General features: G+C 37.9%; 10 protein-coding genes across 10 annotated transcripts; 5 read left to right on the plus strand and 5 right to left on the minus strand.

Annotated features, from left to right (window-relative positions):
* Window positions 1-70: 70 nt before the first annotated feature.
* CBG08571 lies at window positions 71-4,159 on the minus strand (the record flags this gene model as incomplete). The annotated part of the gene is made up of 6 exons (XM_002636235.1): window positions 71-351; window positions 411-499; window positions 547-818; window positions 3,524-3,676; window positions 3,721-4,053; window positions 4,100-4,159. The coding sequence occupies 6 exons, from the start codon at window positions 4,157-4,159 to the stop codon at window positions 71-73; spliced, it is 1,188 nt and encodes a 395-aa protein (XP_002636281.1).
* Window positions 4,160-4,366: 207 nt separating this feature from the next.
* Window positions 4,367-5,082, minus strand: Cbr-mrpl-49 (the record flags this gene model as incomplete). Its single annotated transcript, XM_002636234.1, has 4 exons — window positions 4,367-4,513; window positions 4,571-4,725; window positions 4,770-4,904; window positions 4,950-5,082. The coding sequence occupies 4 exons, from the start codon at window positions 5,080-5,082 to the stop codon at window positions 4,367-4,369; spliced, it is 570 nt and encodes a 189-aa protein (XP_002636280.1).
* Window positions 5,083-5,539: 457 nt separating this feature from the next.
* On the plus strand, window positions 5,540-5,966 carry Cbr-rpl-28 (the record flags this gene model as incomplete). Its single annotated transcript, XM_002636233.1, has 2 exons — window positions 5,540-5,741; window positions 5,788-5,966. 2 exons carry the CDS (start codon window positions 5,540-5,542, stop codon window positions 5,964-5,966), a joined length of 381 nt encoding a protein of 126 aa, XP_002636279.1.
* Window positions 5,967-7,148: 1,182 nt separating this feature from the next.
* CBG08568 lies at window positions 7,149-8,272 on the plus strand (the record flags this gene model as incomplete). The annotated part of the gene is made up of 3 exons (XM_002636232.1): window positions 7,149-7,166; window positions 7,950-8,034; window positions 8,160-8,272. The coding sequence occupies 3 exons, from the start codon at window positions 7,149-7,151 to the stop codon at window positions 8,270-8,272; spliced, it is 216 nt and encodes a 71-aa protein (XP_002636278.1).
* A 1,871-nt stretch (window positions 8,273-10,143) lies between these two features.
* CBG08566 lies at window positions 10,144-14,189 on the minus strand (the record flags this gene model as incomplete). Its single annotated transcript, XM_002636231.2, has 9 exons — window positions 10,144-10,161; window positions 10,218-10,394; window positions 10,475-10,601; window positions 11,452-11,607; window positions 11,670-11,841; window positions 11,888-12,089; window positions 12,170-12,502; window positions 13,937-14,011; window positions 14,058-14,189. The coding sequence occupies 9 exons, from the start codon at window positions 14,187-14,189 to the stop codon at window positions 10,144-10,146; spliced, it is 1,392 nt and encodes a 463-aa protein (XP_002636277.2).
* Window positions 14,190-14,503: 314 nt separating this feature from the next.
* CBG08565 lies at window positions 14,504-15,241 on the minus strand (the record flags this gene model as incomplete). The annotated part of the gene is made up of 1 exon (XM_002636230.1): window positions 14,504-15,241. The coding sequence occupies one exon, from the start codon at window positions 15,239-15,241 to the stop codon at window positions 14,504-14,506; it is 738 nt and encodes a 245-aa protein (XP_002636276.1).
* A 2,345-nt stretch (window positions 15,242-17,586) lies between these two features.
* Cbr-str-178 lies at window positions 17,587-19,180 on the plus strand (the record flags this gene model as incomplete). Its single annotated transcript, XM_002636229.2, has 5 exons — window positions 17,587-17,784; window positions 18,227-18,314; window positions 18,359-18,569; window positions 18,610-19,061; window positions 19,110-19,180. 5 exons carry the CDS (start codon window positions 17,587-17,589, stop codon window positions 19,178-19,180), a joined length of 1,020 nt encoding a protein of 339 aa, XP_002636275.2.
* Window positions 19,181-19,422: 242 nt separating this feature from the next.
* CBG08562 lies at window positions 19,423-20,071 on the plus strand (the record flags this gene model as incomplete). The annotated part of the gene is made up of 2 exons (XM_002636228.1): window positions 19,423-19,554; window positions 19,601-20,071. 2 exons carry the CDS (start codon window positions 19,423-19,425, stop codon window positions 20,069-20,071), a joined length of 603 nt encoding a protein of 200 aa, XP_002636274.1.
* A 1,859-nt stretch (window positions 20,072-21,930) lies between these two features.
* Window positions 21,931-22,700, plus strand: CBG08560 (the record flags this gene model as incomplete). The annotated part of the gene is made up of 2 exons (XM_045237359.1): window positions 21,931-22,071; window positions 22,185-22,700. 2 exons carry the CDS (start codon window positions 21,931-21,933, stop codon window positions 22,698-22,700), a joined length of 657 nt encoding a protein of 218 aa, XP_045093821.1.
* A 784-nt stretch (window positions 22,701-23,484) lies between these two features.
* CBG08559 lies at window positions 23,485-26,419 on the minus strand (the record flags this gene model as incomplete). The annotated part of the gene is made up of 7 exons (XM_045237360.1): window positions 23,485-23,903; window positions 23,952-23,997; window positions 24,046-24,720; window positions 24,775-25,125; window positions 25,171-25,297; window positions 25,351-25,628; window positions 26,231-26,419. The coding sequence occupies 7 exons, from the start codon at window positions 26,417-26,419 to the stop codon at window positions 23,485-23,487; spliced, it is 2,085 nt and encodes a 694-aa protein (XP_045093822.1).
* Window positions 26,420-26,782: the final 363 nt, after the last annotated feature.

The following is a 26,782-nucleotide window of genomic DNA, read 5'->3' on the forward strand; positions in this document are numbered from 1 at the left end:
ATTTATAAAATACAATTTGAAGTAAATATTTCACAGGAACAGGAACAGAAAAAAGTACAGGGGAAAAGGGTTATTGCTTAGAATCTTTTCGGAACAACTTCTCAAAGAATCCTTTCTTTTTTGGGGACGAGAAAGAGTTTGGCGCGGTTGTTGTGGTATTTTCCTCAGTAGGAGGTTCGACGTCTACAGAATTTTCAGCTTCATGAAGAATTTTCTTGAACGTCTCTTCGTCTAGAGACTTATCATCCTCATCTTCTTCTTCACTTTTTGCATTTTGACGATCCCAAAAACCGCCGATTTCTTTGGTGATTTTGTCGTTCCATTGCATAGCATCCAACGACTTCTGACGAGCTTAAATATGACAATTTGGAAGACTGTCGCCAACTAGAAATGTTTTGAAAAAAACTCACAAGCTTTCATCAAATTTCGCATTTCAGAAGCATCGTGCTCCTCCTGTTTCTTCGTTTCTGCACATCGTTTTTCAGCGTCTATTAGTAAGCTGGAAATATTTCGACTAATTAGTTAGTTAGGGATAAATCTACTTACTTATTAATTTCATTCATTTCTTCTTTCGTTGCTTCGCTGAATTCCGTACTTCCAGAAACCATCGACTCTCTCACTGCAGTATCTTCCTTTTCCCCTTCTTCAGGCTCTTTATCAAATATTTTTCTTCTTCTAGCTTCCAACTCCTCCCAATCCTTCGCTTCCATTTCCTCTTCTTTCTGCTCTATCCTAGCTCGATCTTCGGCTATTCGCATCAGTTCTGCCGGATTATTGGCATTTATTGCAGGACCGTCTTTGGAAGATGATGTGAGCCACTGAAAACCAGAAATTGAACTACCGTAAAACCTGTATTAGAAGGGGCGGTCCTCCTATTACACTGTTGGACATAATTATAAGTTCACTTTGAATTTCGAGTTTTCTCGAAAACTGTGAATATAGACTGAACAGCATATTATGCTTGTCTTAGAAAAAAAAAGGTTAGACAGTATTTTTTGCAGTCTGAATACGGTAGCGATATCGAAGCGGAGAGCCTAAATAGCACACATAAGGTGGAGACACAGACACTTTTTCTCTGCATCTCAACCTTTTTTTTTCTCAGACAGAATAATATGAACGCAATAAATACTATTTTGAAATGTCAATTAATTAATACCATTCGATACCACTATCGTTTCTTGATTTTGGAAATTTCGAAAAAATCGGAAAAATGACCCGAAAAAAACGGACATAATTATAAGTTAACTTGAAACAATCGAGCATAACTCGGGATATAGGATTTGCACTGTGAGTAAACTGCAAATTATAACAAACATAACGCAATATAGTCCTATTAGCATAAGAAACTTGGTTGGATCTATACTCATAATTATGCCTCATCCGTTTTTGGCCAGCTTATACTGAAAATGAAGTTTTTCGTTGATAACTGTTCTGAAAATAACGAGGACTCTAACTTTTTGAGTTTTTTAGTATTTTTTTTAAATGCATTTCTCATTAAAGTGGTACTGTACCTTGCTCAGTAGAAATTTGACTGAGCTAATTAGCATATAAGAAAGATACACTTGTGTTTAATCAGAAACATACATAAAATCATGAAAATCTGTATTTGTGTTCATGGAATGACGCAAAGTGTCGGACCAAATAAATTCTAAGCATAAAATTGGGTTATAGATAGACATGTTCAAGGAGTTGTTTTGTAAAGAACGAGACACGTAATCTAGAATTTTTTCTGTAATCACACTTGCCGGTTCTCGAATTTACATGTAAACTTGGGAGATTGTTCAAGCATTCCGGAATAGACAAACAGTGAACCTTGGAAAACTGCAATTTTTTGAAAAACATGACCTATTTCCGAGCTCTCAATTTTTGTTTAAAAACAGTTTCACCTATTTTAAAGTTGCTGAACATATTGAAAAAGTCCGAGTTTATGTTTTTTTAGTTGACGTCTCTTTTCGAAACAATCATTCCGAAGAGATATGAAGTACCTTCTGAGGTTAGAAACGTAGATTATTGACTGATTTTTTTTTACTTGGAGTGGACCTATCAAAATGAATCTTTTTGCATATTTTATTTGCGACTTTTCCAATGTGTTCAGCAACTTTAAAATAGGTGAAGCTGTTTCTAAACAAAAATTGAGAGCTCGGAAATAGGTAATATTTTTCAAAAAATTGTAGTTTTCCAAGGTTCATTGTTTGTCTATACCGGAATACTTAAACAATCTCCCTAATTATATGTAAATTCGATAACCGGCAAGTGTGATTACAAAAAGAAATTTCAGATTACGTGTCTCCTTCTTTACAAAACAACTCCTTAAACATGTCTATCTATAACCCAATTTTATGCTTGGAATTTATGTGGTCCGACACTTTGCGTGATTCCATGAACACAAATACAGATTTTTATGATTTTATGTTTGTTTCTGAATAAACACGAGTGTATCTTTCTTTTATGCTAATTAGCTCAGTCAAATTTCTACTGAGCAAGGTACAGTACCACTTGGAACATAGCGATAAAAATGAGCTGAAATGCTGGTTTTTCTCCGGTTGGTGAAAAAATCATAATGTTTTCAACAGTTAAATGAGGAATGCATTTAAGGATAATACTAAAAAACTCAAAAAGTTAGAGTCTTCGTAATTTTCAGAACATTTATCAACGAAAAACTTCATTTTCAGTATAAGCTGGCCAAAAACGGATGAGGCATAACTATGAGTATAGATACAACCAAGTTTCTTATGCTAATAGGACTATATTGCGTTATGTTTGTTATAATTTGCAGTTTACTCACAGTGCAAATCCTATATCCCGAGTTATGCTCGATTGTTTCAAGTTAACTTATAATTATGTCCGTTTTTTTCGGGTCATTTTTCCGATTTTTTCGAAATTTCCAAAATCAAGAAACGATAGTGGTATCGAATGGTATTAATTAATTGACATTTCAAAATAGTATTTATTGCGTTCATATGCTGTTCAGTCTATATTCACAGTTTTCGAGAAAACTCGAAGTTCAAAGTGAACTTATAATTATGTCCAGCAGTGTATCAATCCCCTCGGAGAGCCCTTCTATTAGAGGGGCTTTTCTATTGAAGCCTTCTTTGTTTATAATGGGGTTATTGAGAGAGAAGCAATTCAGCAAAATTGTTGGTTTTTCCTTATGCCGCGTTCAAAGTTGATTTCCAGGAATAATTCCCTGGAAAAACGCTGTCCAAAGCTGCGATTGTTTTCCAGATTTACAGCAACAGTAAACTACTGTATCACTCGTTTTGACTGTGTTCTTCCTATTGATTCATGGCGATTTACAGCGGGTCTCGAAGCGGAGATTTCTGGAAAACAATGGCAGCTTTGGACAGCGTTTTTCCAGGGAATTACTCCTGGAAATCAACTTTGAACGCGCCATTATGCAGAGGGAAGAAAAACCAGTAATTTTGCTTCTTCACTGAATGCCCTCTCGAAGAACCCTTCTATCAGAGAGGCCCTTCTTATATAGATTCCACGATATTTGAACTATTTTGTTTATAAATCTTACACTTCTCGGATTCCGTATCACTTCAACATCACATTCTCGAAGCTTCGCTAGTCTCTCCTCGATCTCATCAATCGTCAGCGCTTCAACGGGAGGTTCCATGTCTTCGCGAAGTTTTGCTCGCCGTTGTTCCAGATCCTCGACGTTAACATGTGCCTGGGAAAAATGAAATTTGAATTAACTACTTTTTAGCTGCTTACAATTTTTTGCGGTTGCTGCTGAGGCATCTGAGATGCAGGCCTATTGTAATTCATCGCCCTGTTGACACTTTGATTCTGATTACCATACGAACCTCTGAAAGATGGAGGTGGTAAACCTTCACCCCACCAGTTTTTGGAAGAGCTTTGTGACGACTGTTGGTTTGATGAAAGCGGTACTGAAGTTATTGTTGCATCCGGTTTCATTTTCGCTGCTTCTAACTTTTGATAGCAATTGTAACATACAATCATCGGTTGATCCGAAAGAGTAGGAATTATCGCACGATGTCCTAAGCATTTCTTGCAAAACGAGAGAGCACAACTCGAGCAACCAGCCTGAACTCCGAAATTGGTTTACTTGTCTTCAGAAACCATTGATTACCTCGCGATTTAAAAGAGAATACTTGGTTCTACAGTTTGTGCAGCAAATCGATGATGGCATTCTTATTGAAAGAAATCTCGGCATTTCGCAATTACGGAAGTTGAAAAGAAGAAAATAAATATAAGAACTGACGGGTAAGAACCGGTTTATATGTGGTCGAGATGATAATGTTTCAAGAAGAATAAAGAATAGCATGTTCATGTCAATTCCAACAATAAATACACAAAAAACAAAACGACCTAAAAAAACTAGGAAAAACAATGTCTTTTAAAAACCTTTGCTATAGAAAAACTGTTCAATCAGCAATCTTGGGGCTCCTTTTACCTTGATTCGCCCCTTCAGTTCATCAACGTGGCTTGCCACAGAATGTCCGAGTTGTTCTTCAAGATAGCTACGGAGATCATGCTCGCAAGCCTGAAAATTTTTTTAATACGTACAGTTTCCACAAGAATCTCTGATAAAATAACTTACAAAAACGTCTCCATCTACGTTTCGCACAGTCACCAACTCGACATAATCAAAGTCTAGCGTTTTCTCGTTCAGTAGATCCCGTTTTCGTTCTAGATAAAGTGGAAGGAGATGATCTGGGCGACGACGAACATAGTAGGAATGAGATTTTCCAGCAGCTGAAAACATAATATTAACATGGAATGATTCAATTTCAACTTACCAGTTGGTGGTGTCCATCCACTCGGTGTTGGATAAGAATCATGTTTTGGGACTTCTGGTACCACTTCAATTGGCATCAATCTCTCCACAAAGCTCCAGTCAACAGGTACTTCTTCAACTGTTGCGAAAGTTTTTGCTGTAATTTCAGTATTTAAATCTGAAAAACAACATAATAACTAACTTTTTTCTGGAATAGCGTGCTTCCATGGATTCTCCCATAACTTTTCAATGTTTTTCACGGAGGAAGTTGAGAAGTACGATTGAGATCTACAGGCTGTTCGAGAGACGAGACTTCGCATTGTAGAGTTCAACATTTTTTTCTGAAAATTTTTAATATGTATTTTCGAGAAAACATTAACGAATTTGAAAGGTTATCCGGATATTTTTCGAGATTAAAAAAATGAAGAAAACCTTATGGCGATTTACGGTAAACCGGGCGCAACTACGACACTCCGCGCGAACGTCGATACGATAGAGCGCACTTGCAGCTACATTTTAGGCCAAGCCGAAATTTTTTTATTTATTTTCTTCTCGTTTTCAAGCCGATTTTTCCGTTTTTTTCCCGATTTTAAATCGAAATTAATGAGTTCCGTAACTGTATTGATACATCGCTCAACTTTTTGTGAATTTCTACCCTATCCCGATATCAATACGTTCTGAAATCATGTGAATTAGGTCGAGGAGTGGGAAATTTCATTTTCGAGCGATTATCTTGTAAATTGACCTTGTTTCTGTGTTTCGCTTATTTCACTTATTCATTTTTCAGGTAAAATGTCCGACGCACTCGTGTGGCAAGTCATCCGCAACAACAGCGCTTTCATCAGAACTCAGCGCGGAATCGGAAAGAGATTCTCCACTGAGAAGTTCAACCTCAAGAAGGTTAACAGCCCAAAGTACAGTGGACTCGCCAACAAGCACGCTATTGATGTCAGCGCCGCCCCAAAGGGAGTCGTCGTCTCCACCAAGAACGAGAGTAAGAACAGTTTTCCGTGTACGCAATTCTAAATAACATTTTCCAGAGGGAAGACCAGCCAAGGCTGTCGCCACCGCCACCTTGAGCAAGACCCCAGTCGCCTCTGTCCGCTCTTTGGCTAAGAACACCGGATTCAGCAAGTTCCAGAAGCTCGCTCAACGTCGCGCTGCCGCCTACGTCCGCTCCCAGGTCAAGAAGACCAAGGTGCCAAAGACCGATGCTTAAATCGTGTTTGTTCCACCATTGTTATAAATAAAAGCGTTATTGCTTGAAGATAGTGTTTGAAAAATTCATTATCGAGGGAAAAGAAAGTTATCATACATTGGAAGTTTTTTTCATGATGCACTCGATCCATTTTTGCTGAAAATTCGTTTGCACTTCCATTTATAAATATGGCTCAAACCTTGTCATCGTCTGAAGCATTGCTTTCTAAATAAGCGTCGATATCCGCTTTCAATGAGTCGATCTCCGTCTTCTTGGCTCTTTTATCAGACTTTGCTAATTGAATCATAGACTGAAGTCATAATATCGAAAATATAACTTTATTACACTTACGGAGTGGTTATCTATGACACCTTGAACACCATTGATCGTTAATTGGGAAATACCGCAGCTTACAAGAGTCTGAACAGGAAAACCAGATTCTCCGTAGGAAGTAGTTAGAAGTATCAGCATCAAAAACACAACACGAATCATATTGCGATCAACTTGAACCTGAATGAAAACAGATCGATGAAAGCCAACGATTCACGAGGAAACCAGTTGCAACAGTTCTCTGACATAATCCGCGTCGTATTAGTTTGCATGATGTCGAGATGAGGTATAATGATGTCCAGCTCTTTCCTCATTCGACCTGGTAATTTCCGGAAAAAATTAAAAACGATCTAAACTTCAGACTCCCACCGAATGACGCTTTCTGATGAGTGTGGGAGACTTGCTAACAAGATTTCAGTGCATTGCTTCCGACGGTGGACTTTTCCAACTTTAAAGTCGGAGAATGGAAAGACGAATCTTAAATTCCGAGGAAAGTATGGCAAATTCTTCTTTATTCAGCAGACAAGACATTTTTGTTGACACTCGAATTCTATAATTCACAATTGAACATTCTGAATAATTAAATAAAATCTGACATTTTTTCAGAACAAACAGTTATTCCAGAGAATTTGTCTCACTTCAGTTAGTATGAAAATTTCAGGATTTTATTTATGGAGCTCGCCCAAAAAGCCTTCTATCTCCAAACGCCATCAGTGGCCAAAAAGTGCCAAAAGTGTAAGAAAGCGGGTGGAGGGGCGTGGCGAAGATGAAGAAGCGGGCGGAGCTTTGAGCATATGGACACTTTTCCTGGGTGCTCATTCTATTCGCATTCTAGTCATTCACTGATTCTATCCTACACTCTTCTCAAAAAAAATGCAATTCGTCAAGTTGGTAAGTTAGGGGCACTGTAGACTAACTGAATTTGTTTCATTGTGTCATGTTCCGGGTGTTGGGTTTCCTTTGGTCCAAATATTTCATCAGCTGATAAATGTTTGCTATCTCTTATAGAAAATGAGATAATTGAGGTCGAAGGGTCACTCAAACTGTAAACTTTGAGCCTATATACCTCGGTTCCGGTAGAATATATCACAAAGTGGTCAACTGACAAAATATACATCATAATATCAGAAACATTTTATCCGTTAACCACTTTTTGATATGTTCTTCTGGAACCGAGATATGTACATAGGCTCAAAGATGGCGGTGACGGTTTGAGTAGCCTTCTATTCGAGTGTTTACGGTGAATTCTTACAACTTTTTTTTCCATTTCCAGATAGACAATTTGAATATTGGGATACTAGTGGAGTTGCCCTATCATATATTGTTGTTGATCCTTGATTATTCTATGAAAAAAATCAGTTACTTTGAGCAATTTAAAAATTCTCTGGGTTTTTTCCTACCCGAAAATTTACGATTATTTGGATAGTCATAGCAATTGTAATGAATAATAATAAGAAGAAGAAGATGTCACGTCATCTCCTCCTTCTGGTGTTTTTCTCCATTTCTGGGTCTGTTAGATGCATCAGTACCCGGAATCCCTGGTACCAATACCCGAGACAACCTTTCATGTTATTCCCGCCTGACTAACTAATAATCACTGTGTTCCTGCACACACAGACGAAGCACAATTATTCTCTTCCTCTTCCATTATTTCTTTCATTTTTTCTTTTCCAGCTCTCCCTCATTTTCCTGTTGTTCGTCTTCGTCGTTCCGTCGACCCACGGCCAATCGTCGCAAGAAGAATCATTTTTCCGGCTCCGTGAGTATTCTGAATTGCTTCATTCAACCCCCGGAATTCACCCCCTGTTTTGTTAGATGATGTGGATTCTGGGGAGGGAAAATAATGAACGTAGGCAATAAGTAACTAGTATCTATTTATTCCAGAAAAATCCGGTCGCCCAATGATGAAGGCCTTCATGAACCGCTTCCCATACCATAATCCAATGTTCACTCTACGAGAAGAAGGAGGTCGTCAACGTCCATTTTCTGGATTCTAAATCTTCCGAAATTTTTCATGTATTATGATGTTTTACCTGACGCTGAGAGAGCAAAAACGAGAATAAAGTGTACTTATGTTGTTTTTGTTGATGATTCTAAAAAAACATTTGAAAAGGGAAGTGTAAGCATTTAGTTGGTTAGAAGCTGTCACGAAAGAAGGTCACATTTCAGATGACAAATTATGGGCAAAAGTTGGTGGGAAGTGGTGGGAATTCGAAGAGTTCTGATGATCAACATAACTAATTAGAGAATGTTCTAGAAGTGATCAAAATAATTAAAAATTCTGCACTACTAACAAGAAATTAAGTTTAGAAAGATTCTCAAATACCGTATTTGCGTTAATAGAAGCCTCCAAAACCATCGACTTTGAGCTCAATTGTCTCGATTTCTGTGAAAGATATCGAAAGTTTGTCAACTGATACAATGTAGCTGATAATATGAGAAATATTTTATCAGTTAACACATTTTTGATATCTTTTACAAGAGCCGAGATAATTGAGCTTAAACTTGACAGCGCGGCGGCTATTATATTACAGGCTTCACGGTAGATTTTCAAAGAATTCAAGTTTTATATTTTGGTTCCCTTGCTCAGTGACTCAATGTTGTGTGAAGTGTGTTAGGTCAGGTACTTGAAAAACATGATTCCTAGAGATCTTCGAGATTTGAAGAGTTTTGAACTTTTTTATGTTTGAAGAATCATATTTTTGAAAGATGATCCTTAGAAAACGAGATCGGAACATTAAAATTTCCTCATTTTAGGAAAACAGTTTCAAAGGTTTTTTTGCCTATTTAAGATTTCTTCACAAGTTCTAGAACCCAACATTTTAAAATTATAGAAGTTTTCTGTTCTCAACCAATACCGTAATAAATCTAATAGTAGGGTCCCATAAGTCAGGTTTGAGCTCAATCAACTCAGTTCCTATGTAAGATATCAAGAAAATTTCAACTGATAAAATGTTTGCGATATTGTGATAATTTATCAGTTGACAGCTTTTTTATATCTTTCACAGGAATCGAGTAAAATAGGCTCAAACAAGGGCGGTATGGTTTAAAAATAATTCCGAGCTTCAAGAGGGATAACCTGGGACCTCTAGATTACCTGAGCAAATTGTACTATTGCAGAGAAAACACTCCAAATTCGAATTTTTAGTTCAATTTCCGTCATTTCGAGCCCATATTTACCTATTTAGGCTCATTTTGGTAACATACGAGTTTTGGAGCCCACAATTTTCATAATGCTCAACAATTGCCGGAATTGAGTTCAAAATGATCGAATTTTTATGAAAAATTCGATTCGAAAATCAAATTCTTAAAAGATGAACAAGAAATCCCAAAATTTGAATTTTTCGTCCAGATGATATGTTGGTTCGAAGTCAGCGAATCCTTCTATTACAGGTTTTACGTTACTTCAATTTGAAAAGTTTCCCACATCCTGAATTTTCTTCATCTTTCAAAATAGCTCTAAAGTCTGATATGCATACTTGAAAGATTCAAAAGATCAATATCCTCAAACTGCTTTGACACACCACATTCTACGGTAATCCGCTTAAACATTTTCCAGATCCATTTTCAAATCAGCTGACCCGGATTACTTTTCTATTCACAATCTTTTCTCCAGACATTTCTATCAAACAAAATGTCAAATACATTTATTTTGCACTACTCGTTATCCTTATCTCTCTCATCGGATTATCTTTTTCCTCTTTCAACCACCCACACCGGAGATTTCCTAATGTGGATTTACAACCTGATACAAATAAGTCTGATATTTCTTTTTCTCTGATTGATGATTTTTTTATTTTTACTAAATAAGTACAACGTATGAGTAAGATGGGAAAAAAGAAAGCGGAAGACTAGAGATTTTGATTATTCATGATTCTGGAGAATTCTAGAAAAAATAAGAAGTTTCTGTTTATAAATAAACTGAAACTATTCTATTCTCACATTCATCAATGAATCGGGAGTATTATGCAAAACTTCTTGGATTCTCTCCACGGCTCGCTTATTTCTCACTGGCATCGTCATTGCAACAGAAGACGTCGACGACGTGATGAAGAATCCAAGAAGTTGGGAAACGTCAAGAGGTTGTGCCCTTTCGGTGGATGATGACTGCTCGGGGTTCTGGAAAAGGTCATGAAAGTTAAGTTGGTCATTTGAAGGGCTTCTAAGCCGTGATGTAAATGAGATAATAGTATTATCACCTGATCACTGGACGACGATGACTCTATTTTTTGAGAAGGAGAAGGTGAGGGTGTACGTGCTGATTCAGTTCGGGCAGAGTTCGGACCGCTGCGAATGTTTTGGAATCTTTGACTTATTTGGGAGGCTCTGGAAAACAAATTTTCATACTTGTGAAATTTCGGCCCGGCCGAGAGAAAATTTTCAGGGCCCGGCCCGGCCCGGCGGCCCGGCAGAAAAAAAATAAAATTTTTGAAAAATGAATTTATTGATTTTTAGAATGTATTGAAAAATAACTCGAAGAAAAAAAACACTGAATACCTTTTTTCGAAACAATGATTCAACTTTTCGCTCAAGATTTTGAAGTTCGCGGTAAACTTCCGGCCCGGGCCGGGCCGGGCCGGTGAAATTCGTGTTTCGGCCCGGCCCGGCCCTTCACAAGTATGCAAATTTTGGGTTGGGATAGAGACTAAGAATTGGCCCAGTTCACACATTAGGGGTTTACTTTCCAAGTATTTCTACTTACAATTAGTTCTCTTTTTCAAGATAAACAAACGTTTTTTTTAAAGTTTTTTCGGACATTTTGACCATTTTTCAGAGTCTGGAGCTTGGCTCTCAAGTTCCCAATCACTTTGAAAATTATGGAGAGTGTAAAACAGACCCAGAACAAAAACTTTGTATTCACAGAATTATTGAAAACTCCTTGTTTTTCAGCTATTTGCCGATTTCTGAAAGACACCTGTTTTTTTTTCAAGTCTGCAGTACAAAAACGGGCAAAAAAGGGATGTCCTTCAGAAATCGGCAAAAAGCTGAAAAACTAGGAATTTTCGAAAAGTTCTGGGAATGCAAAGTTTTCCATCTAGGTCTATTTCACACCCTCCAAAATTTTATAGCTGATCAGAGACTTGATAGCTCAGCTCCATACCCCTGAAAATGGCCAAAATGGCCGAAAAATCAACTGAAAATATATTTTTGAGTATCTTGTTGACCGGTACTGTACCTTCTCAACATGGCCACTGTCATGAAACCTCTTTCATCTGAATTTCTAGAAGTCAATATTTCTTGTGGAGTTGCCACTTGATCAGCATTTTCATCTTCATCAGTAGCAGCATAATATCTCTGATCTCGTGGGACCCGAAGGTTATTCTCAGGAGGTCTGAAAATTCCAAACTTATATTCTGACTCAGAATTTCTGACAAAGCAGAAGAATGTTTTTACATTTCGTCCATTGGAATTGTCGATTGCCTTTGTAACTTGTTGAACGAGTTGAGTGGATTCCGCATCAGACTCAATGCCACGTGGCTTCTGGATGGAAGATTCGAACTGCTAGTCGGCTCTTGTACATTGATTCGGGGAATGGGTCCGGTTTTGATCCCACGGAAAGCTCGTTCTGAAGTCGCAATCAGTTACTAAACCATTTAAATTCTTCAACTCACCAACCGACTTTTTGAACTCTTGCCTTCTTTCCGGATCTTGACAATTTATAAGAATCACAAATAAAAAGTTATAAACCGGAGTAATGAACATGATTGCTCTTAATGTTGGTAATATTGAATCGTCTTCGTCGGGTATTTTTATAATTACTGCCCAGAGGAATGTGCTTCTTGGAAGAATAAAGAATAGAACAACAGAGCAATACTGCAAAGTGGCATTTACAAGAAAAAAACTCATTAGGATGTTGTTCCTTGTTTTATGAGACCAAAAACTGCAAACCTTACCGTCAAAATATAATGAGGAAGAAACGTTCGGAGGGGCTTCTTCTTTTCCACATCTTGTCGAACAGTCAATCGAATTACACAAAGAGTGCAAAACAAGAATAGGATTGCTTGAATCAATTGATAACTGAATAGCTTGCTGGCCAACAAATTTAAAGGATCATCAATAGTCCTTTGGCAAATACTGATAGCAAAGAAAAGAAAGAAAGCGGCGAAGAGGAAAAAAGTGATTGCGAGACAGGATAAACCAGATTCAACAGCTGATAAATGGAGCATTGAGAGGTAGATCAAGTCGATGAAAGTGGTAGCAAATACCTCGAAAAGGCACAGAAGGCGCTGGAAATTAGTGCCTCATCATATCAATAATTCAGGATTGACTTCATTATAAAAACAACTAATTTTATCTAAATTCATGATAGTTTTAAAACCGGAACAATTGGTTATTAACATGGTATAAATTTTCAAAATAATGAAGACCGAGAAAGCCTTGGGAGTTACCCAATCGAAACGGGAGTTACCCAGGTTATTTGGGAGTTACCCGTGTGATCTGGGAGTTACCCGTTACGAGGACTATATGGGGACAAAACAGGGTACGCTGAATTCTAGATTCTCGTTCTTTACAAACGGGGGCTATGTGGGGAGTAAGTGGGGATCCCCCTGCCGACTGGAAAGAGGGGAACGGGAGGTAGATGGGGGATAAATGGGGAGCGCCAACAGAGTATACTGGCACAAGCGGATCCTCGATGACGCAAAATTTTGTTCTAAGTTTTTTTTGTGATGATTTGTTTTAATTTTTTTCGATAACCCATACTCTTTCTTCATCGTACCCAAAGCGTTTACGAAGGAAAACGAAAATAAGACTGGTGAGGGCTCTTTCTTGTTTCTATCGAAGATTATTTTATCTGTTCAGGACTGGTGCGAGAAAAAAGGAGAAAGACAACGATGGTGAAAAACCGAATCGAAAGACTCCAGAGAAAGATCAACAAATCCTGAAGAGAAAAATTGAGAATGTAAGTGTCATGAAACTTTTTCCCCCTTATAATCTCCATTTTTCAGCGAGCTCAGCGAAAAACCGGACAGGATGCTGCTAGACTTTTCCAAACGACAGATCATTTCTCCACTTCCAAGTCTAGCTCCATTTCTTAATTTTTACTGATTGTTTTGTATTTTTTCATATTTCCTTTATTGTTTTTCATCTAGAGTAGTCTATCGTTTAAGACTGTTTTGCGTTTCTGTGTAATCAATAAAATTGTTTTTGAAAAGCCTGTGTCGTTGGTAAATCGGGGGTAAAATGGGGCTGATGTGGGGCCTATATGGGGATTTCCACCGCGCGCCGCCGACTGCCCAAACGGGAGTTACCTGAGAAGATCTCAAAATTAATTGGGCGGGTGTTTTGTCCATGTTCTCTTTTCACTGACTACAAGACATCTTCTAGTTTTCAATTTACTCAGAACAGGTGAATTCTAAAAATATTACGAACATGTATTGATTTTTGGGTCTTTCTCCAGAAGATCATATGCTAATCTGAAGTAACTCTATCGTATCAGACTAGTGGTTATTGTATAACATGTAATAAAAGGACCCCACACTGTCAAGTTTGAGCTCATTTTTCTTGGCTCGGACATCAAAAATCTGTCAAATGATAAAATTTTTGTGATATGATGAGTAAATATTTATCAGTTGACAACTTTTTAATATACAGGAAATGATATGTAATCTTTAAGTTGACAGTTAGAAGGCCCTTTCATTACAGGTATTACAGAAACCCACCGCAATTTCGTCATCGCTTTGCCGATCCATATTGAAGTAATTCAGGAAAAATATAACGTAAATCAACATGAACATCTGAAACTATTAAATCTTCCATTCTACTCCAAATTTGAAGTCCTACCTGCTGAAACACGAACAACATTCGAGGAGCGCACAAAAATCGTTTCTCAGCCATCAGCGAAACGGCCAGCGCGCCAAGAACAGCAAAAACTTCGAGAATGAAAGTTCCAGAAGCTTTGAGAGTTGGTAACATTTTTAATCGATTTGCGAGTGATATAAATGATTTCAGGAAAAACGGAAAATAGGGAATTGTGTGTGGGTCAAGATGTCTTTCACCTGCTTCATGTTCAAGATTGGAGACTTGATTTTATGATGCTTGCGATGCAGATGGATTGTTGTAGCCGTCACGAGACAAGGTAATTTTCAGGTGGATTGAATACCTGGTTTATAAAACTATTTTGTTTTTTTTGGTCTTCGATGAAAACGAAAAACAATTTAAATTATTATATTTTTATTAAACTGAATGAAGAAACCATTTTAGAAAACAAGAAGAACCAGTACAAAAAATTACAAAGAAATAGTAACCGATTTAATAGGACAAGCAGTGTATCTGACGCTTTCTGGAGTGTTGCATCTTGAGTCCTCGATTGTGATCTTGCACTTTGTTGGGGTTGGAGATGGAATTTGGGGTTGAATATAGATAGCGTGTTGCTTCGGTTTGATGAGGGCAAAGACGATGCAGATTAGAACCAAAAGAATAATGATGACGACGATTAGTGATCCACAGAGGATGGAGTTGGCAGAAACATCCGTTTGAATTGGTGCAGATTCAGTGAAGACGTTTCTTCGGGTGGTGGCTGGTGTAGTCGTTCCGATTGTTGTTGTGGCTTCCGGGGTAGTGGTAGTCGTGGTGGTGGTTGTTGATGTGGTAGTGGTATCATCCGAGCAGTAGTCCCCATAAAATCCCGTATCACATTCGAAGTAGGATTGCACCAAGAGCACGGTATCCTTGAAAATGAAAGTTTGATGGTTTACTTGACTGGCTTTCTTCATTTGATACAAATGAGTCTGTGGAGTCATAGCTTTCCTGGAGAAGGTGATCTCAAGAGTTTCTTGATCAATCTTCGGATGGAAGCTGACGATTCGAGGGGTTCCCATTGTAAGGAGAATTGATTGGAAGCTGGAGCTGGTCTTCAGATGGAGACTACAGTGATCGGAAGCAGTGATCTCCAGACGAAGGTGCCCAGTGGCAGCAGACACAGAGAATACAGTGAACAGAATAACAGCAGAGCAAGAAGAGAACATTCTGATTAGCGAGCTGACCAGAGTGGGTAAAGAAGGAGATGATCCGCTACCTTATATACCTTTTTGAGGCTCCGCCCATAATGATGACTTGGTGATTCTAGAATTATCATCCATCACTTGGTCCTCCTGCACTTGGTGATTGTAAAATTTACTTTACAGTATACTGTTTATGACTTGTATACTAGAAGGTATCCTTCTGAAAATGATGATAATGATGATAGTGTACTGTACATGTATACCAATGACCATATCCGTACGTAATAGTGGGATTTCCCGAGAGTCCCCGATTGGAAGCTAAACTTACTTCAAAGCTAGACAAAGTGAAATTCCATTATCAATAAGAAAACAAACTTATGGGGAATATCCTATCTTTCATGTACGACTATTATTCGCCTGAATAACATTTTCAGAGCAACTAGATTCTATTTGGATAGCTAAACTTTGAAAGAACATCAACCATACACTTTTTGTCATTTTTCTGCGAATTCGTCTTATAAAATTTCTCTTGGAATTTAACGTTGCTCAAAATGCTTCGGGATAGAATGTTCACACATTGGAGAGTTTTGATTTCGAAAGTGTCCTGTGGGACCGATTCGGTAAATATAAATTTTCTTGAAATTGCTCTGTCGACGTCGATAAACTCATGGGATCAGCGCCTAACTTGAATAATACGTTGTCCTGTCTAAATACCACCTTCTCACAAGTCTAGCATTCCCAGCATATCCTTTTTTGTTATCAGTTTTCTCGATTAGCCTTCTTCAAACTTCCTAGTCGCTTTTCTCTGGACATATCTTAAAATTGTTTATGTCTGTTTGACAATGATTCCAAACTGCTACATGAGCAATCCAATCATTAACAGTCAGAATTCTGAACGGTTGTATTTGTGGATTCTACGCTTGCTCAGTGACCATTCTTGTTCATCATTTTATGTACAAAAACGGGTCCTTGGATGAGCAATGCTCATTGAGCATGTCATTCAACATTTGCTAACTTTTTAAATTTTGATTTTTGAACAAAAATTAATATTTCCGATATTTTAAGGTTTTTGGGCCCTCACTATCTCCTTCGTTTCCCGAGAAGATGAAGGTTTCACAGAACTGACACAGTTGAAATCAGAATGAATTACTTGTCTGTAGAAAAGACATATGGGATTACCTTGAATGTCAGCGAAATTTTTTCAATGAAAATAGGTAACTTTCGTGGGTTCCTCAACGTTCTAGGTGCTATAAATCCACGTAGCTAGGTCGATCCACATCAAGCTTCACACAAGGACTACAACAGCAGACATTCAAGAACTGCCTTTGGCAGGTGTCTTTTTTTTTTTTGCAAAAAAGGACATTTCGAATAATCTAAACAACTTTTGAACTATTGCTCCCAGGAAATGTATAATTTTCTCAATATAAGCTAAAATCACACGTTCCTGAAATGTAAAAATGAATCAGGAAATGTGCATAGGTTCCCCAAAGACATGTTCGTAACCATCATGATGTAATACAAGATTATTTTTAAACATCTCAGTTTTGAGAAAAGATGTAAGAATAGATTTGTCGAGTGTAAAACTTTTTCAGACCATCTTCAAGGTGTTTCTGTATTTGCTCAAATAGAAGCCCAACTTATACGTACAATTTGAGCTGCATTATCTCGATTCCTGTGAAAGATATTAAAAATCTATCAACTGATAAAATAGTGGTGATATTATGATGATCAATTCAACAGTTGACAAAATTTTGAAAACTTTCGAAGGATCCGAGAAAAATGATCTCAAATTTGACTGATTGGGTTGCATTCTATTAGGGGATATAGTATGCTCTACATCTTGTTTCTCATAAATTTCCCACGCTTTCGAGTTAAAATTGGAAATTGTAGTGCATTTATGACTGTCTCTGATGCTTTTACCCAGCTATCGATACTCTTCCAAAATTATTCGTTGTCAAAAATTAAAAGAAAGCAACACTTCTATTTTGAACCTAATGATTTCTGAGTTCCTCTCGAGCCATTTTTTCGAGCAAAAAGTTCCTCAAATGTCTGCGAAACGTCTCCATATCCTTCGCATGTTATGACTAGTCGTACTTCAACATGATCTTTCTAGTTTACTAGAACATAATTTTATTCAGCTGCTTGTCAGACCTTCCGGGCTTATTTATATAATATTTTTAAGATCTGAATGTATTAGTCATAAAGTATTTTTTGTTTTTTTTTCATGTTGCATTGTTTTTCTTCTTGCTTCAGTCTAGAAACTATGTATGCCTAATTATCATTATCAGGTCTGTCTCTGACGCAAAGATGACATGTTGAAACTTCAAAAAGATACAAAAGGAAACATATTCATCTGAAAACCACGAAAAATGTTGAAGAGTCCGTTTTCGATATTCTGCAAAAATTTACAAGAAACCAGCACCTTTATCTCGTTGGTTCTAAATGTCTACCTGATTATTCTCATCGTATACAAGTCTCCAAAAAAGATTGGAAACTATAAATACCTGATGATTTATATCTGTGTTTTTGAGATACTGTATACCATATTGGGAGTTATCACAAAACCGGTAAGTGATGAATAGAGGATGGGTTCAACAATTATCCATAAAGCTAATTTCTTTGTAACATCAACATGGATTTTGTGACCAGAAACCGAACCGAGTGTAGTTTGTGATCATTCTAAAGTCTATACAACTTCCGACCATTTTCCTGAAACCTGAATAATCTTAGGACATAAAATTATAACATCCTCGAAAACACTTGATAAATCGTTTGCTAGAACTTACCTTATTCCCTCTAATATAAACCCACCCAAACCGTCAACTTTGAACTCAATTATCTCGATTCCTGTAAAATATATCAAAAAGTTGACAAACTGTTTATCATAATATAAACAGTATTTTATCAGTTAACTACTTTTTGATATCTTACACAGTACATGAGATGCATAAGCTCAAAGCTGGCGCTTTGGGTGGCGTTCAATCAAAAAGTTTACAGCAATTATTTCAGTTCGTCCATTCCTACACCTCCCGAGTCATTGTCATTGTCGATGTCAAGAATTCAATGTTCAGTAGATCAGTGAACAAGATTCTCAACAGTTTGTTTTATATGCTTTCCAAAAATACTCTAATTTATTTTTAGGCCTCATCTGTGGTTTCTATGGCTGCTCTGTCTCGATCTTCGCTATTCATTTCATGTATCGCTATGGAGCTTTGGATAAGTCTTATCAGAAACATTTTAAAGGATGGAAGATGTTTGTTTTATGCTGCATTCCCATTTTCTACGGAATCATTTGGGGACTCACAATGCATTTTATTTTTGAAGAAGACAAAGAGTTCACAGAATTCATTAGGTAAACATAATTCTTTTTTTCTATAAAGAAAAACTTTCAGAAAAGATATTTGGGATTTATTTGAGCTTCCAGTAGAAGATATAGTGTACACTGGATCCTATTACTATCCAGAAGACAAAAATGGTATTCAAGCTATGAATTGGCGCGCAGCCGGAGGGATGGCTGTGCTCTGGTTCGTCATTGGATCCTCAACTATAACTGTCATATATTTTGGTTTAAGCTGTTATTTTAAAATCAAAAATGTCTCAAAAGTTTCCGGTGGAGGTTTCTCGAAAAGTCTTCAGCGTCAGTTATTCAGAGCTCTTGTAATGCAAGCAGCTATTCCTCTACTCCTTCTCTATATTCCATGTTCCATAGTTTTTGTCTGCCCCCTTATTCAGATCGATCTGGGTAATATGAGTGCATTTATAAGCGTTTCTGTAGCTATATACCCTGCAATTGACCCACTTCCCACATTGATTGTTATCAAAAATTATAGAAAAGCGACCATTGGTAAAGATAATGCAAAAACTTTAAGATATAAAACGTGGCTTCTTTCAGACCTATTCAAAAAGACTGCAAAGCTCCTTCGCGAGTCTCCAGAATCTACATCGTCTCTTATTCGAACATAGAATGAATCTCCGGCGAACAAGTTCTAGATTTTTTGTGTTTTTTTTCTCAAATAATATTTTCCAATAAATCTCTGAATCGTGTTTTTGATTGACTGAAAAAAACCGTGCAAGTTAATCTGGTATTTTTCTATTTCTCGGACCGAAGTTCAAACATAAATCTGAAACGGAAATAACAGATATAACTTAACGACTACTATTTCCAGTATAAAAGATAACTTCGTTTTTATAAAAAATATTCTGAAATGGTTAGGTCCTCCATCGTCATCGTTTTCTTTTTAGTACAATTCAGTGATGCCACAAAGCTAGACGATGTGATGAAAATGGCGACAACAGAACTTGGAATCACTTTCTGGAATCAAGCTGAGCTGACCGTGGTAGGATTTTCAGAGCTGATGCAGAAAAATATAGTTTTTTTAAAAGATTGCAAACTGTTGCGAATCACAGTTCTATGTCACTCCAAATAACAACACTGCGATTCTTTCGGCTGCCAAGAATTGCATTCTAAAAAATTCTGGAAACAAAGCTGTCTCAGCTCTAGCTCTGTACAGCAACGTCAACAACTGCTTGAACCCAGAGACTCTTGATTCGGTTGTTTCCGATTTGATAGCTCCAGTTCTTGCTCTTGCTGATGCTCTCGTGAGAAAATTGAAGACGACACTATCGAACTGCAAGGACACGAACACTCAGACTGGTGCTGCGAAGCAGGAAGCATGCATTCAGAAGACGTACGGAGTCGTTTTGACCGATCTAACACTAGCATATGTTGATGGTATCTGTAAGAAGGTCGTCAATGAAAATGTCGAACCAAAGGAATGGGGATGTGGATTGAAGTATATTCCAAGTGTTCTCACGTTCAGTAAATATGAATGTTCGAAGATTGTCAAAAATTAGTTCATTCTCAATGAAGATGTTTCTTTATCAGACTATCATGATGGTACTTATTTTTGATACCGTACATTATTGATCTAATAGGATCTCACCCTTGCGTGCATTTCGAGCTCAGTTATCTCGGTTCTTGCAAAAGGCATCAAATAGTAGTCAACTGACAAAGTATTTTCTATGTTATAATTAATCTGTTGTCAGTTGACAGAAACCTTTAATTAGTTGAAATTTTGTTGATAGCTCAACCAGGAAACGAATTCAGGTCAAAGTGATAGTCGTTTTAAGGAGTTTCACAGATTTCAAAAAAAATCAAGTGTTATTAAAACGTAATGAAAAATTACTTATTCATTTTTTTAAAAATCCGCGGGGCAAAAAAATTTCAAAAAATTTCAATACTCCGCCAAAAATTCGACGTAAAAAATCCACGACCCTCGATGTCCCATTGACTCCGGGAAGAATACTATAAAGGAAGAGGGAAATGGAGGGAAGAATCAGTTCTCCCCTTCTCCGGGCTCCAGAGAAGGGGAACCCGAGGGAGGGATCCGGGTTCTGGAGCCCGGGTGCTGGAGTCCGGGTGTTGGATCCCGAGTTCTGGAAGCCGGGACCTTGGTCTGCAGGAGCTGGAACCTTGAGCTAGAGGTCCAGATGGATCCGGATCAGGATTTAGAGCAAGAAGCATACAATGAAGAAGGAATTGAATCAGGAGCAAGATCAAATGCTGGTGGAGGATCTAGAAATGAGCGTGGAGCTCTGAAGAAATCTGCAGTGAAATTCCAGATAATTTTTTCAATTCCTGGAACTGAAATCAGATAATTCATACTACGAGATGGTTCACGTGAAATATGATTCTTTGGAGCGTTGATGGTTCAGACTGAAAACAGTAAGAAATTAATTGATTGATCTGGGATCCTGGATTCAGGGAACAGGAGTCTGAGTTCAGAGGAGCTGGGGCTGACACCAAAAGCGAGGTGCATATAACCGAGGAGGAACTGGATCAGGAACCAGAAGCAATGCTGGTGGACGATCTAGAAATTCGTGTGATGTTCAAAGTAACTTCCTGGAACCTGGAACTGAATTCGGAGCGTTTCTGATGGTTCAGATTGAAAACAAGAAGAAATTGATTGACTGATCTTACCATTTCTTTTTGAAATCCTTTTTATAATAAAACCCTAGGCTACGTATTTTTTTTATTCTGTCCGTTACCAACTTTTTGATAGATCCCACAGAAACTGAGAAAAACTAACTGTATTACGGTGAATCTAATAGAAGCACACCCTATAAGTATATTTTAAGCTCAATCATCACGATTCCATCAAAAGATAACAAAAATTTATCAACTAATAAAATGTAGTATGAGAAATATTTTATCAGTTGACAGATTTTTGATATCTTTCATGGTTATCAAGATAATTCAGCTCAAAGTTCACATACATACTGGGCTTATATCACTGCACTTCCGGTATTTTGATGTTCAAGATAGAAGTAGCAGCGTTGAAAAGCTTTGACCTAGATTGGTTAGACCTCATCGAAACATTTTTTATGACCGGATGATGAAAGTTCTAGAACAAAAAACGTAGAATGGTTCATTAACCATCACATCCCGTCGATTACATTTTTTACACTCACAATTGAACACAATTCCTATAATCTCCAGATAATTTTTTTGGACTTTGATATCGTACCGAACATGAGTGGCAGATATTGTCGCGAGTTTCAACACATTTCAATCGTCGACTTCTCGGTGATCTACAGTATCCTGGTGTCTAACCTCAAAAAACTATTAAAATTAATCCACTGTTTGATGAAAACAACTTTGAATTTTGTATAAAAGGGATATGTCGATCTCTGAATACCCACACATTCCTGTCATGTGTCGTTCATTCGTTAGCCTTTTCATTTTTGTTCTTGTTGGATTGAGCCATGCGACCACAACGAATCGGGATGCGACGATGGTAATGATATGCGACAAGTTAGGACTCACATTTTATACGGCCGCTGAGTTGACAACAGTGAGTTGTATCAATGAATCCGGAGGCACTTCTATTAGAGAGTCCCTTCTATTCAATTAAAAGGGCTCTTCTAATAATAAAGGTTTTACGGTAATCAATTTCCTCATTCTCAGATTGCTAAATGCATCGAGCCCCAGTTCTACAAAACTCCCAACAACAACACTGCTATTCTCAGCGTTGCAAAGAACTGCATTCTTAGCAATTCCGGAAACAAGGCCCTTCAAGCTATGTCCCTATACAGCAATGGTAGCTATAATTTCTTGTTGGGCATATCAAACCAATTGATTTCAGCCAACAACTGCCTGAGCCCCGACTCTCTTGATACCGTAGTCACGAAACTCGTTCCACCAATTCAGACCATGACATCTACACTCGTTAATAAGGTGAAGACAACTCTTTCCGATTGCAAGAAAACCAATACACAAACAGCTGATGCCAAGCAGGAAACATGTCTTCAGAAGACGTACGGAGTTGCGAAGGCAGCAATCACCTTGACCTATGTGGACAATACTTGCAAAAAGGTTGTCAATCAGCATGTGAGCAGCGCTTGGTGGACATGTGGAAAGAAATACATCCCAAGTGTGATAAAAATGGACAAGTACAATTGCTCGAAGATTGTGAAGGCCTAATGTATAGTTCAATAAACATTTTTGACCAAATGAATATTCATAGAAATAAAAAGATTATATCAGATAAATGGTTTCAGCGGAGAGCTTTGAAGAGATCCAAACCCTGGATGCCAGGAGATCGCTTCAAAAAAAAATGTACAACAATTGGGGAGGAAAACTGAGAAAAAATTATTTGCATTTGATATTATAAAATCGGCCACTCGAATATGTCATGATGATCAAAACGGGATTGTGTAGGAGCAAAAAAATTGAGAGATTTTTAGAGTCGAAAAATACTGTATTATTCTGGTTTAAAAAATCAGAGCTGTGGAACATGACCGAAGTTCCCACAACAACAACTATCGTAACCTAGATTTTTTTTTCAATTTTCCGGATTTTCATTTTGTCTTTCTTGAAAAAAATAACAGAAAACTCGACGAAGAGCAGTAAAAATCGAGAAAAATTCAAAAAATATAAATTTTAGGTTTCGGTAGATGTTGCTGTGGGACTTTCAGACACGGCCACCGGCGTTTCTCTTATACAGTTCCGATTTTTGTACCGGAATAATACTTTTCAACCGAAGTATGCAGTATGAATACAAAATGTACAAAATGTTGTTACGCGGAGATTTTGATATGGTCATATATGGAAATTTAGCTTTTTTTCGCCAATTTCTCTACGCTATTTTGGCTTTACAAGTTGGAATGTACAATGTGGTTTCTGATAAGAAAATGATTAACAGACACATGTTTTGGGTCATAAAATGCGTAGCTCAATTCAATGAATTTGGGATGAATGGTGGCATCTAGTCGTTTTCTGAATTCTCTTCGTCATCCATATCGACGTCATCAACGTCATTATTCGCAGCCACGTCGTCACTATCGCTATACTCTTCTTCGGATTGCTCATCTTCTTCTTGCTCCTCCTCTTCCATCACCTCATCATTTTCTCTTCCTGCTTGATATTCAACAACTGGTTCATCTCCTTCTATTTCTTCGTCATCCTCTTCGTCGCTACTCTCATGTCGATGATGCTCCATTATATGATCGAATAATCGATGTAGAGGGTCATTTTCATCAAGATCAGAATCCGAATCATGATCGAACCAATCTCTGCGTAACGGTGGAATCACTCGTCTTCGTGCCGCTTCGATTCTCATTCTTCGTCTCTCCTCCTCGATCTCGTCATCGTCATATTCTCTGTCCGAGTCACTGTCATTCATAGCTGAAAATTTGAAAGGTTTATTAAGACAGCAGAGAATACATTTTATACCATTTTGTGCGTTCAATGCCCGAACAAGAACATCCTCTCCTTGATGCTGAAAATAACAATTGTGATCAATGAATTCGACAGGTTCATCACATACAACTAAAAACTCCAATCTTCCTCTTGGAAATCCTAGTTCCTGAAAAACGCGTGCTGCAAAATCCTCGCCATCAGATGACTCATCATCAACATCATCATCATCATCATCTACGAAAACATCGAACATTTCCAGCGTCTCTCGACTCTCCATAGTTTGTGGATTTCCACCGAAAACGTCTTCCCAACAAGCACGACCTTCCATCAGATTCCTTTCTTCCAGATCGTCTTCTAGCGTTCTACGCATCTCCCTTTCTCGACCCAATTCAACGTCGTGTGTGTGTCTGTACTCGCCACGTTTTCTTCGTGCAAACGGAACATCATAGGACCAGGGGAGACGACGATGCGACCATAGCTTGAACGAGTTTTCTACTCCAGATGAGACGAGAAGTTGATTTTGGCTCGAAAACCGAATTTGATTCGGAATCGAGCGATGTCCCCGAAGAACTTTTACTTCTTTCTCCACAGTGAGATATTGACCGCCTCCTTCTCGTTCTTTAAGTACAAAACCTTCGTCGTCGTCGGCTCGGGGAGCTTTCCACACGTGGATTCCCCATAGATCACTTCCAGTGGCAACCGTGTAGTCATCAATGAAAGTCATCGATTTGATGGTTTTCGCGTTGCGGTAAACTAGCGGGGATGATCCACTAGCTAGGGTTAAACATCGTTGGCTGACGATCTGAAGAAAGAGCATTTCAAAAAATTAACAGGGTTGAAACTATTCGAATCTCACATCAAAATAAATCGGACATTGTTTCCTGCGAAGTGCCATGTACTGTTTTCCAGACGGGCTCCACTTGGCGCCCATAAATCCAACGTCCGCGATCCCATTATCTCGAAAAAATCCAGTGAACTTGTTTGATTCGTACAGGGCTCTTGCTGGATTCCTGCGATCGAAAACCTTTGGACCACCATCTTCTGAATTGATGAGAACAAGGACAGGCGTCTCTGGATGGAATTCAGCAGTGTAAAAATCTCCTTGCTCGTCGCCGTTAACGAATTGTATAGGATTCTCGTAGTCTCGATCATCAAGAAATGAGATTGACTTGGCTTGTGCAACTACCAGCTGATGGATGTCGAAGGGCTGAACTAATTGCTTTATACTTCTGACTGTTCACAGAACTCCTACATGATGATGAATACTGTACACATCTCCATGATGCTCATTTCCTCTTGCCGTGTAAATGTGCTGTTTTGTAGTGATATCGTGTTTGAACAATAAGCCCCAACGTTCTCCAGAATAAATGAATCTACTGCTGAAAAAAGCTAACTAAACGGTTGTAACATGAAAACTGATCAATTAACATACTCTAAATCGAACTCCAGTGAAAAAATGTTCGATTCGTGACCTTTTTCGGAAATCGAAATTGGTCTAGGATGTTTGCGGAGCATCAGTTCATCGACGTTCCAAATTCTGGCATGCAAGTCATCTCCACCTGAAATTTTCCCTTGAGAAGAGTATTCTAATAACTTCAGATTACCAGTCGCCAAAAGCTTCTCTGTACTGGAAAATTGCACGGCGTTGATGCATCCGGTGTGTTCCCGAATGTCTTTTTGGCAGAAGAAGTCGTTTTGAAAGTCGGCATTCTGGAAGTGACACTTTTAAACTTGTTTTTTGTCCACTGCTCTGGTAAGCGATTCTGAATTAAATCTGAGTTCATTCGGAATTAGATCGAATAACTCGAAATTTGGAATTAGATCAAGTTTGCTCCCAATTAGATCTGGACTAGATTTAATACCAAAGTTTATACGAGAAATGTGCCATCGTGTTCCAAATTAAATCTAATGCGTTCGTAGTTCATTCGGTGTTCATTCGGTGTTCATTCGGAATTAGATCAGCTCAGATTTGTATCAGATCGTGCCACGTCTAGATACGAATGAACTCAGATCTAATTCAGAATCGTTTACCAGAACTGATAGAGATATCGGTTCGAAGCAGGGATGATCGGAACGGAATTTGGAATTTTTCGGAACTTTTTTTCTAGGAATTAGAGAATTTTGGACTACAATATGCCAATGGCGAAGGAGCGAAAGATCCCTAGTGTGTGTCGAGCGGAGTAATTTTCGATACTTTTCGCATTTTCGTAATCTTTTTTGTCAATTTTTCACTCTTTGCAGATAGGAAACTCCGAAAAGGCCATTCCGAACATCGCTGGTTCAAATTCAAGTTCCGTTTTTAATCATCTTACTAATGTCTTGAAATAGCTGTTCCTTTTATTCGAATACTCCCTTTCGAGTATCAAACTCTCCATTCTCTTTCGCTCTTTTTTCTCTAGAGAAGCCTTGACTTCTCGTGCTCTTTCATCTGCTACAGGATTTTCAGGCTCTTCCGGCCCAATTTCTGCCTGTCCTTCAGGTTGTTCCTCGTCTTCTTCCATTTTTGATTTACTGTTTTTAATCAAACATTATTTTAGTTTTCAGGCCCTTTTTAAACAATTATATAAGCGAGAAAGCATTGCATTATTCGACAAGATAAAGAAGGAAGTTACAAAAATGCTAAATTTTATATAGTGCCATGCAACTTCATTTAATCCCAAACATTGAAAAAAGGAAATTGCAAGTGGTTTTGAGAGGAAAACATGCTTGAAATACAAAATCGATAGCGGAAAGGAAAAAAAAGTTCTGACTATACACAAAAAGAAGAAAAAAGGGGATGGCGATCCGAATGGATGAAAATTAGCGGTTGTGGAGTGTGTTAAGGGGGTCTCATTTATGATACAAAAAAAGACACGTTCAAAAAG

This window comes from Caenorhabditis briggsae (genome assembly GCF_000004555.2).
Source record: "Caenorhabditis briggsae complete genome, chrV, whole genome shotgun sequence".
Taxonomy (NCBI): domain Eukaryota; kingdom Metazoa; phylum Nematoda; class Chromadorea; order Rhabditida; family Rhabditidae; genus Caenorhabditis; species Caenorhabditis briggsae.